Raw genomic sequence first — 11,324 nt, forward strand, 5'->3', positions numbered from 1 at the left:
ACTGGTCTAGACACCAAGGAGAGGAAGCAGGGGAAAGATTGCAACCAAACTGATGCATTTTAGAGGACTTTCCTCATAATGTATCAACCTCACACAGCCCGCGTAAAGAACCAAATCGTGGTGTTCAGGGTTTTGTTCCTTAACTACAAAAATGTACTTTCCATTAGGCTACTTCCCACCGTCTAAGCATACCATACGTTTTTTGTTTGATTTTCTACTTTCCGGGCAGTAGTTTGTTTCAGTTCATGTCAGTATGGAATGAAAATCTACTTTCAATCCATCACAGTGAAAATTGAGTCACCTTTTTATTTTGTGTTTGCATGGTAATTACAGCCCAACCAATACGAAATTTTTGAGGCAGATACTACATCAATTTCTCGTTACTTAGATTTTTAGATTTGATTCTGTTGGTTATAAACTAATATAAACAAATATCTCAGCCTTTGATTTATCACTTGGGCTCTAATTATAATGCTGCTGTAAGCACAAACTTTTCCCGGTTGATGCATTCAAGGAAACTTGTACAACTAAGATTTGATACTGCCAAACCGCAACCTTTAAAATGAAGGGAACTTTTCTTTTTACCCAGTTCATGGAAAAAAAATTTCATTTCTGATAATATAGCTCTTGATGTGAAAAGTAAACACAATTTGTAGAGAATGGCCTAAAACCTGCAAAACAATGTCATGATTGAGCTTGAATGGTCCTTCTTGACCTTGGAAACAAAAAAGTATTGCACACATGGTCCACTAACCTTGTATTTCCAAAGCTTTTGACCACATTCCGTGGTCTTAAGCCTTGTTTATACTCACGCAAGACATCATGGCGGGGGCCTCCGTAGTGGTGAGCGAGCTACGAGCATGCACTCGGGCGTTTATGCTCAACGCCGAAATGCCAGGAGGCGTACAAACAATGTGATCTGCGAATAAGCAAGAAGTAGAGAGCGGTAGAAAAGCAGGCTGCCAGGTAGGGGTGCATGATATATCGACTCAATATCGTTCACGTTGCGCAATATTATATCGAAAGTGTTGCGATAAGTATGCAATATTTTTTTTATATTTATTTTTGTTGTTTCTAATCTGTCCTGTTCTGTAGACATGCTCTTTATTTATTGTTTTTATACTGTACAACCAGTAAAACATGTCCTGTTCTGTAGACATTATTCTGTAGGTAATTTTTTCATTATTTATTCATGTTTTACCAGTCTAATATGACTGTCAGTTGAAATAAACCTTGTGTTGTAAGAACACTTGTTTTATTTGTTATGAATCTGTTTTGATGTGTTTTCCCATAACTTTTTGTAATTTTATATATGTTTAAAAATATCTAAATTAATATCGATATCACAATATTCATAATCAATATCGGAATATCACATTTTGTCAATATTGTGCAACCCTACTGCCTGGGAACAGTAGTAAACACATCCATGATAAACACTGACGTACCAGCAAATATTGCTAATTATTAACGTTACTGTCACTTAGCTCCGTGCCTCTCGATGTTACAGACACTCTTTCCATTAGACCCTCCAGCAAAATGCCTTTTATTTTCACAGTGTGTTGGCTCTCTCTTACCGCATATTTAAGGCCATTTAACTGCCCCTGTGATCTCTACATGAAGAATCATACAGATGTAAATGTAATGTATTTATATAGCGCTTTTCTAGTCTTCACGACTACTCAAAGCACTTTGACATAGTACAGGAACCATCCACCATTCATACACTGTGGCCGAGGCTGCCGTACAAGGTGCCACCTGCTCATCAGATAATCACTCGCACACATTTACACTCCGATTGGCGCAGCATCGGGGGCAATTCGGGGTTCAGTGTCTTGCCCAAGGACACTTCGACATGGGACTGCAGGGCCAGGGATCGAACACCTCGCGCCGGGAACACCGGCCATAACCTTTACTCAGTTGACCGAGTCGCTGAGCAAGGTTAAAAGTTCAGACACATAAAGTCAGACAAGCTTGTGCTGAGACTTTTTTTGTCAGGTCCCCATTATGGTCCTTCAAGTCTACATATGCTAGTACCTGTCATGTTATGCCTGTCAGTAATAATCACAGTATATTGCTCTTTGCCTTGCAGGGCATTGTGGGAAATCTGTCCAGTGGAAAGTCGGCTTTGGTCCACCGGTACTTGACAGGCACATATGTGCAGGAGGAGTCTCCTGAAGGTAAGAGTTTGTTGATGGAGATGCGGGTCAGGAGATGATTATAAACATGTCAGACACTCAAAGAAAATCACGAAGATTCAGATTTATGCAGCATGTTTACTGTGGCTTTCATTGGCCTAATTTACCTTACAACTTGTCTTATAAAATACATGGCCATTGTTGAGTGAAAACTTTTGATTCATCTCACAAATTAAGAAGCCTTGTTATTAGATTAATGGCAATCTGATGGGAAGTGAGTGAAATTATACAGAAACCTGCCAGCTGGTAAAATACTTTTTTTGTTTTTCACAAGAAGAAAGTCAAGCATGTTGGCACTAATTGCTACACTGTACAGACGGATAACCATATTAGGATGGGTGTATTAGGATATTTACATGAAGCTGCTTGTTGATGGTGCCTTGTGAGAATATTTTTTCTAACTAGTTTTGTATTAAAATGATGTGTGTTGGATTACATCAAGCTTCCGGATGCTCGTTTTTTGTTTTAATATAAATTTCCATTTTCGTCCTCCATTAAAACTTGCGAGATAATGACAAAGCATAACATTTACAGTACATTTGGGCTATGAAGATGACTCATTATTAAAACACAAAAGTAAAACTAAACCCTCACATTTCTCTGGGACTGTAGATGAAAGTTTTTATCACAATCATAAACCGTTTACTCCCCAGGTATCCTGATGGTGAATGAGCCAATTTACCATGTTTAGGAAGGTCTAGTTCCAAAAGAAAAGGTCTATTTCCAGAAAGAGACCCCTCGTCTTTTTAATTTACTCTGAGATTTCAAATCAGATATTCTTCATTTTATCGGCAGAGTCATAATGAGAATGCCCCCTTCTGGTCTGAAAGATAAGTCCTTTTCTCTGAAATCCACAAAGATGTTGGCGGACCCAGAGTTAACTGATTATATTTGAGGGGTTTGCAGTGTTTCATTTAAGTGTAATTATAGTGGGGATGAGACATGAAGTGCATAATTAGTTTCTGGCATTTTGCTGCACCAAGGGAGAACATCCTCATAGCTTAATTAGTCTTTGAGAAATCAATGGTGGAAATGCAGGAAAAACAGAACAAGCATTGTTGCTGTAATCAAGGAAACGCGTCGGCTCAGATATGTCTGTGTCCCTTTATATTGCTGCATTTTGCTGTGATACAACTTACCTGTCTCGTAATTAGCAGCTGCTCAGGCTGTCTTTGTTTTTTGAATGTGCTTCAACTCTGGCTTTATGCCAGATTGGGTATTTACATTGTAGGAGCATTGCCCAGCTGAGGAAGGTTCAGCGAAGGCTGTTTCTTCAGTGTTTTGTTCCTGGGCTTTTGCTATGATATCTGAAAAAAAGGTACTGGGGTGTGTTGCCATAGCAACACCGGATGGAGCTCCGTTGGATTGTGGCTTTGTGTCAAGGTCTAAGCCTCCGTGTAAGCAGAGTATGCTTACTGCGTGTTAACCGTGCCTACCAACTTACCATCTCTCTGCAGGCTGTCTGCAAGGTTCTTAGTCACCTCTTTTTATGTAAGGTTGAGCAACACATTCAAATAATTCATAATTGCTTTTCATCATGATGTAGAAAAGTGTAATGATAAAAGAGCTATGGTAGCCTGCCTTATTTATTCACAGCACAGGCTTTTTTCCATTAGATGCATTGTATTAGCTCAGCTCTAAATAAAGACAACAGCATTCTGGATGATTACGTAACTGAGATGTTTACTTCAAATTCCACCCCTGTTTTCACCAGAGCCGTATGCTTTTATTACAGATACTGATTTCAGAGAGACTTTCCATAATCTGTTCTGGCATATGAACGTGCTGCCAAGCTCCACACAAACTCTGTATTCTGATAAATCTTTGGTTTGCTGTATCATTCTCACCATGTAATGAGATCCTTCTCATCTTTTTCCTTTTTTAAACAGGATTCAGAAACATACAGACACATAGTTTCTCAGTCCTTTGTCTGAATCTCCCAAAGCTCTGTGACTTGAGTTAAAAAAGAAAAAATGCTGGCTGATGGTACATGAATCTCTGTCTGTTACACAACCAGCATCCAGGCGGGCTTGAGAGCCTGTAAAATGCTGGGAGAATCCCCTATTTGCCTAGCAGGCTAAAGTGGGCTTATCAGGGTGGAAGTGTGGCTCAAGTGGATATGTATTGCTTTGCTGAGACAGGAATACTGGCCACCTATTAAAAAATGACAGGGCCCCAGCTACTGTATGGCCCTTACAGCTGTGATGTCAGATCTGTAGTTCTTGATATTCTGGTTGCACAGCGTGATCTCCGACACTCTATTATCTAATCATATGAATATCTTAGCCCATGTCTGCTCATGGAACTCTGATAATCTGACAATTGTAAAAGGTGTGCTTTTATTCTGTGTTGCACATTTGCTGTCTTTAGCCATTTGTTTGATACATTTCATGATCATTCCTAGACCTTTTTTAAATTTATGCTTTATTCAGTTTTGTCAAAAGGCTTTCAGCATATTTTTGTATTCATAAGGCACTGTTTTCACTCCCAGGGACATTTCTAGCCTAACAAGTTTCTCATTTGAATATTTTTAATCTCTGAAGGATCGCAAACCATTCAAATGATATGGACATTCTAATTAACTGCGTAGTTCTCCCATTTATATATTCTTTAGCTGCAGCCAGCTTTGCTAGCAGCAAGGAATATGCATTTCTGTTAGAGGAGAAATGGGGAAAAAAGGAGAGAGAAACTCAAGGCGACACGGGGGCTCAGTGTTAGCTCGTCACTACTTTCCTGTGGACACGGTGACCTGAGGCACACCAGTTCAGAATTTATTTGCTTCTGATTTTATCTCCCATCATTTCCTTTCCCGTATCTTTGCTAAAATTACTCATCTTGTCTTATTTTATTGCAAAGTGTAATGAGTTATGTTAATGTTGTGAAAACCAATCTTCCAAACCTCTGTAGCACATGCATTGATAATGTAAGTGAAGTTAAAGTTGGGCCTTTCCAGGACTTGCAGCAGCTGTGCATTAGATACGCTAAATGGCAAATTCTTCCCCACGTAATTGGCTCCAGAGAGACCTGGTTTCCTGTCAGCATGTGATCCTAACAGCAACACATTCAAGGGGTCTAAATTGAGAACTGCACTTCAACTCATACACATCACACCAAACTTTTATGAGCCATGTCAAGCTGTGTTTTGATATAAAATTTGGTATCCGGAACAATCGGATTGTTTAAGAATTAAGAATTAATAAGTGACATGTGTCTGCAATGTTTTTCTCTTTGGGAAACCCCTGGTGGTCAGTTATTAGATCCTAAGAAAGACAATTTTCCAATGTCATCTTGTACCATCACTAGAACAGACTTAAAACGTTATAAGAGTAACCCTGAACAAACTGTTTAATAATAAATAATTAATAAATGTCGCTTCCTTAGGTGGACGGTTCAAGAAAGAAATAGTGGTGGATGGACAGAGCTATCTACTTCTAATCAGAGATGAAGGAGGGCCTCCAGAATTGCAGGTAAGAGTGTTGATCCTGAAAAAAAATGTCTCTTTAAGCTGCAAGATGTGTCAGACATTAACTGTCCACAAATTGTCATGCAGGCAGGAACTGTTTAGAGACAGACCATTACTTCTCTACAGGACTGTTTAGAGCAGTGTGACAGCACTCTGTGGGTGTTCTACCAAAAGCACTCAAAGGGCAGCGATGGATCAATAAGTAAGCCCAGCCAAAATAATTTTTGTGGCCAAAGGGGCAATGCAGCACCTAATCGCCCTACTAGTATGTTACATATGAAGAATAATGAAGCTACTGTTTCATCCAAAGTGGGCTTCACTTAGACTTCATAAGAGAACATGCAATTGATATTGTCATACTGACACTATGCCATGTTTTTCCAAAGGAAGTAAATTAAGGAAGTGCTTCCTGGTAAGCCAACATTTTGTAATGTCAGGCATCAGACACTTCAACTCTGTTATTCTCGAGCGAGTTTTGGGTTTTACATCCTTTACATGACTTGAGTGTACTTAACATAGGACCTCTATATTTTATACTACTTCATCCAGTCTGGGTTTTCTGAACGCATTCTAACATTCATTTTGGCATGATTGTACAGTATCATGATTATCCTGTTTTCAAGTTTTAGAAAAATTGTATATATTATACATTAATGAATGGTTTACATTTAGAACAATGGAAATGTATTTGTTAATTACATGTTTTGCATCTAATAACTAAAGCTGTCAAATAAGTTTGTGAAATTAGTTAAAAGTACAGTAGGGTTAGGCGATCGTTTCTATTTTTAGATTGTCCAATCGTGGTTACTCAAGAACGCAGATAGTCGATCCATTCACCAGGGGGCAGCAGGCGTAAGAGGGGATGAGGGGAGTTACGTCACAGCACGCCAGTGAAATTCCAGCATTGGCGACTTAATCTTAGTGTCAAAGAAACGTGAATAACATTTCTAAGTGTGTAAACGTTTTTATTTAAATATTATTTAAAAATCTATTTAATAGCAATGTCTCCTATTTAAAGAACGGCTCCTTTTTAAAAGTCTGTGTGTATGTGCTTGGTGTAACAGTATCACAGCATCAGGTTTCGTTTAACATTAGAGATGCACCGATAGACCGGCCGGTGACCGGAATTGGCCGGTTTTCACGTGCTCGGCCATGACCGGCGATCGGCAGGTCAGTCTGACATATGCCGATTTCATGCCGGTCAATGCTACAATTAACTGACAACATAAGTTATACGTGTTACAGTTTTCAAGGACGCACGCACACACGGACGCGACAGCACAGTCTCTTTTTCCTTTCTCTCAACTTTTCCGCCGTGTGTCGCGTGTACCCGCTCGCGGTGTGAAGCGTGTGTCGGCGCTATTCTCGCACATGTAGGGAACCTCGTGAATTAACCTGCAACATGTCAGCTGTTTGGAAATTCTTCAGCGTGTGTGCAGAAGATAACAAGTTTGCAATATGCAACACCTGCAAGGGAAAAGTAGGGCGTGGAGGGATGACACCAAAAACCAAAATCACATTTTTTTTTAGTTGGATATTGGATGTGAAAAGAAGGAAATGGTTCTAACATTGACCTTTAGATGTGTGTGAATTTCCCACACCAGGAGTAATTTATAGAGTTCTATTTTATAGTGATCATTATCTGTTCAAAAAATTTTCTGTGCAAAATGTTCTATTAAAGAAAAGATAGAAAATAAATATTTGTGTGTGCTGTAAAGTGGTTAGAAAAAATGAAATCGGAATCGGCTAAAATCGGTATCGGCTGGCCTAACTCAAAGAAAATCGGAAATCGGAATCGGCCTAGAAAGTTGTAATCGGTGCATCTCTAATTATTATCTTATCTTAAATATCACAATCCAAGTCATATCCATAACATGAACTACTCTGATAGTAAGTTGGTTAAAAACACCTTAATATTGGTAAAGGATAAAAAATTGTCGATCATACCTTTAATCGTTGATATATGATCCAATCGGCATGAGCCTAAGGTACAATATTTTACTGTTTTGGTTCACTCTCGCAGCCTTCAGCAGCGTCACTTCCAGATGCAGCAGATGGTTGTTTGTCACTAAAAAGCTCTGATAAACCCTAATTATCCAGCACTGACAGACAGACAACTACATATGGCAACTACCTGATAAGCATAGTGGACAATTTAGCCACTAAGGAGCCATATATTTCCCTACGTTGGTAGAGAGCGCAGCAGAGCTAAAAGGAGCAGCCCAGTCTCATGGCAGTTCGTGAAATGGTCACGTTATTTAATCTATTGACACGTGTTCACGGGGACGTTTTTTTTTCGTGGTGGCGGGCACGAAAATGTGAAGTAATGTATTTCAATGGGAAGCATATTTCGTGGTCACAGCACGAAAATGGTAGGGAGTAGTATGAAAAGCCGAAAATCCCCATAGGGAGGTTAGTCAGGGTGGTGGATGGGTCAAACAATACAGGACTTTCACCCGGGCGACCGGGGATCGCGTCCCACGTGTGCCGTTTTGTTTCCCCATAGTCTTTCTAATCACAACCGTCCCGTTATTGTCGCACGTCCCCATTATTGAGGCGTCCTTTCCCCGTTGTGTATTATGTGCTGGCCACCACGAAAAAAACGTCCCCGTGAATACATATCAATAAATTAAAAATAACGTGACATTTACACAAACTGCCGTGATACCGGGTTGCAGCCTGAAAGGAGAGTACATATTGGACTTACATTTGTCCAGTGGTCAGAAACATGACTCCAAATGATTGCTAATGTCGCTCCGTGTCTGCTGGATGTGTAAATAAGCAACTATTTTCACCACATTCACAGTATCAACTCAAAAGATGTGTGTTTACCATGGGCTACCATTAGCAGCTGGTCTGGCAAAGCTCTGATATCCGCTTGCATTACACTCAGCGAGATTAGGAAAAAGAAATGAGTTCGGTTCAGTTGTCAGCTAACTGTATAATTAGTGACATCATAAGGCTTTCATTATGTTCACACTCGCAGGAGGCTGAGTATAGTTGTGGCTTGGAGGCTTGATTTGCCATTCATTCCCTATGGGTGTCTGGGTGCGGTGTGAAAGCTGAATGGAGAACAGGGTGGTACGGGGGAATAGTTATCACCTGATTGTCACTGCTAGCACTACTCTGGGTTCTGCTTAGCCTTTTTTTCTTACAATGAATGGTGATTAGGATTGATTTCCTATGCTCAAGGGAAATCTCTCTACCCCGTATAATCATAAACTACGCTGGGATATGACGAAGCAAATACAAAGATTTCTAGATTATGACAGCAGTGGGAATGCAGAAAACTGATAAAGATAGAGTAGTAGTGTTTAATCATTCACCAATACATAGTATGCCAAATGCAGTATGCCAAAGATACCAGGATGTCCTACTGCATCCGGTTGGATTTTGCAGTATGCAAGCCAGCATGCTTTTCTGGCTATTCTAACCCACATCCTTTGCACAGCATATATGAGCAACAGGGTCAAAGTTCAAGGCGCAATGTTATGAAGAAGTAGTATGTCCTTGCAGTACGTACTTTGTACGGGCAGCTGCAGTACATGCTTAAAGTAAAAAGAAAAAGTATGAGATTTGGAACTCAGGATCTGTGTACTATGGCTGTTGCTACACTGCCCCCTCCTGTCTGTATGTACAAACTTCAGTCAAAACATGCATAGCCTATTTCAGGGATCCATTATAATAACAAACTGCCTTCATTCAAAACGTATATATAGACTCATATATATTAATTACGCATATAATTATTTAAAATGATTTGAGTCATACATGTATTACTTCTATGCAAATTGTATATTTAAAAAAATGTAACTACTACACAGAAAATGTACTGTACTTAATTGAAAAGTCCCTTCTCAGTTAATACTGGAGCTTTCAAGTTTCCACATCACACTTGTGCGTATTGCATATTAGCTCCCGATTGGCCTCCAAACTAGTTGTGATGTCAAGTAGTTAGCCGTTGTGCAAACATCTTAAATTCAGATTTAAGGTGAGCACAGAGAAACTTGACTTTTTCAGCAGATTAATGTGAAAACCGCCTTCTAGTGTCTACACATATATCATTCTGCACAGTTAAACTCAAACAAGTAAACTAACAATAAACAACGGTCCTGAGGCAAAAAAAAAAAAATCAGTTCGGAATGTTTTTGTGCAATAATAAGGCATCTTATATTTCACAGTGCTTCAACACATCACCTCTGCTCTGTTCTCAGTTTGCTGCCTGGGTGGATGCAGTGGTTTTCGTCTTTAGCCTGGAGGATGAGATCAGCTTCCAGACAGTCTACAATTACTTCTTGCGCCTATCCAGCTACAGGAACACAGCTGAGGTCCCCATGGTCCTCGTTGGAACACAAGGTGTTTGCCCTACATCTGATATATATGTTTTGTCAAGATATTACTTCCTTCATAATGCAACTGCACAGAAAGTACTCTTACATTGTCTTTACACTTAGACAATGTAATAGTTATCAACAAACGAAAAGACCAAAACTAATGATGACTTGATCATGATAACAAGTGTTGTCTGTGTAGCTAAAGCTTGGTATACATATAATACAGTAAAGCTCTTTTGTTGTCCAAAACCTATTAAAACACACTTGTGAGCCACACTGTCTCTCATTACCGTAAACATGGGCTCTGTCATTTGTTTTTAGTCAATCCTACATACATACATACATACACATACTGCTGCAGGGAATGCTTACTAGCACAATAAATGTGAATTAATTAGGGCTGTCAAAATAATGGGTTAATTTCGATTAATTAATCTGAGAAAAAATAATGCGTTAAAAAAAATAACGCAGATTAATCCATTCCATATTGACGTTTGACCCGGAGCTGTTCTAGCCACCATTCAACTGTAAAATGAAGGAGGGAGACAAGAATGTTCTGCCTGGATCATTGATTGGAACATTTACTTCTTCCTGCCAACCCTGGCTACCGAAATCTGGTGCTACTGATATGTCTGTGCTTCTCTCTGATGCTCTGAAACGGACGACAAACACCGCTTCAACAGCAATTTACTAGTGAAATAAGTTATTGTTATTGTTATACATTATTATTAAATCATTTAATTTTGACCATATGGCCTTAGCAATAAACAAGTTCTTTAATGTCACCAACTGTTGTTTAGTACCTTTTTTTCTTTTCTTTTTTGACTTTCTTAAGTATCGGTTCAGGCACCGTTAATTATGTATGCGATTAATTAATCACAGAGTATGTAATTACTTAGATAACATTTTTAATCAATTGACAGCCCTAGTATTACTCCACATTGGAAAATAAAAATTAGAATTGCCAACAAATTTAAATATTTACTCATGTTTTAGTAACATTTCTTAGAAACTACAGTGCCCAGCTGTGTTAGGAAATTACTTAGCCTGTGTTCAAAATAAAAAGTTTATATTTGTGTCTTTTTTGTGAAATGCATTGCCAATAACAAAAATACAGAATATCACCAGCCTTATTATCCAAGTTAAATGTTTGAGTAATATGTTTTCTTACTCTGTTCTCTTCAGATGCAATTAGTGCTGCCAACCCCAGAGTGATTGATGACTCGCGGGCCAGAAAGTTGTCAAACGACCTGAAGCGCTGCACGTATTATGAGACCTGCTCCACCTATGGCCTGAATGTGGAGAGAGTCTTCCAGGATGGTGAGAGGG

At 39.2% G+C, this 11,324-nt stretch overlaps 1 protein-coding gene across 5 annotated transcripts in view; it reads left to right on the forward strand.

The window, feature by feature from the left end:
* Positions 1 to 11,324, forward strand: part of agap3 (ArfGAP with GTPase domain, ankyrin repeat and PH domain 3) — a 121,165-nt gene that overhangs the window by 55,114 nt on the left and 54,727 nt on the right. For 3 of the 5 annotated variants that reach the window (XM_078264002.1, XM_078264004.1, XM_078264000.1), the window contains exons 3-6: positions 2,093 to 2,180; positions 5,580 to 5,665; positions 9,843 to 10,017; positions 11,181 to 11,315. In XM_078264002.1, coding sequence (XP_078120128.1) covers positions 2,093 to 2,180; positions 5,580 to 5,665; positions 9,843 to 10,017; positions 11,181 to 11,315 — 484 coding nt within the window. The remainder of the gene's footprint in view (positions 1 to 2,092; positions 2,181 to 5,579; positions 5,666 to 9,842; positions 10,018 to 11,180; positions 11,316 to 11,324) is intronic. The other 2 variants (XM_078264003.1, XM_078264001.1) reach the window with 1 other exon arrangement.

Source organism: Sander vitreus, chromosome 12 (genome assembly GCF_031162955.1).
Source record: "Sander vitreus isolate 19-12246 chromosome 12, sanVit1, whole genome shotgun sequence".
Taxonomy (NCBI): domain Eukaryota; kingdom Metazoa; phylum Chordata; class Actinopteri; order Perciformes; family Percidae; genus Sander; species Sander vitreus.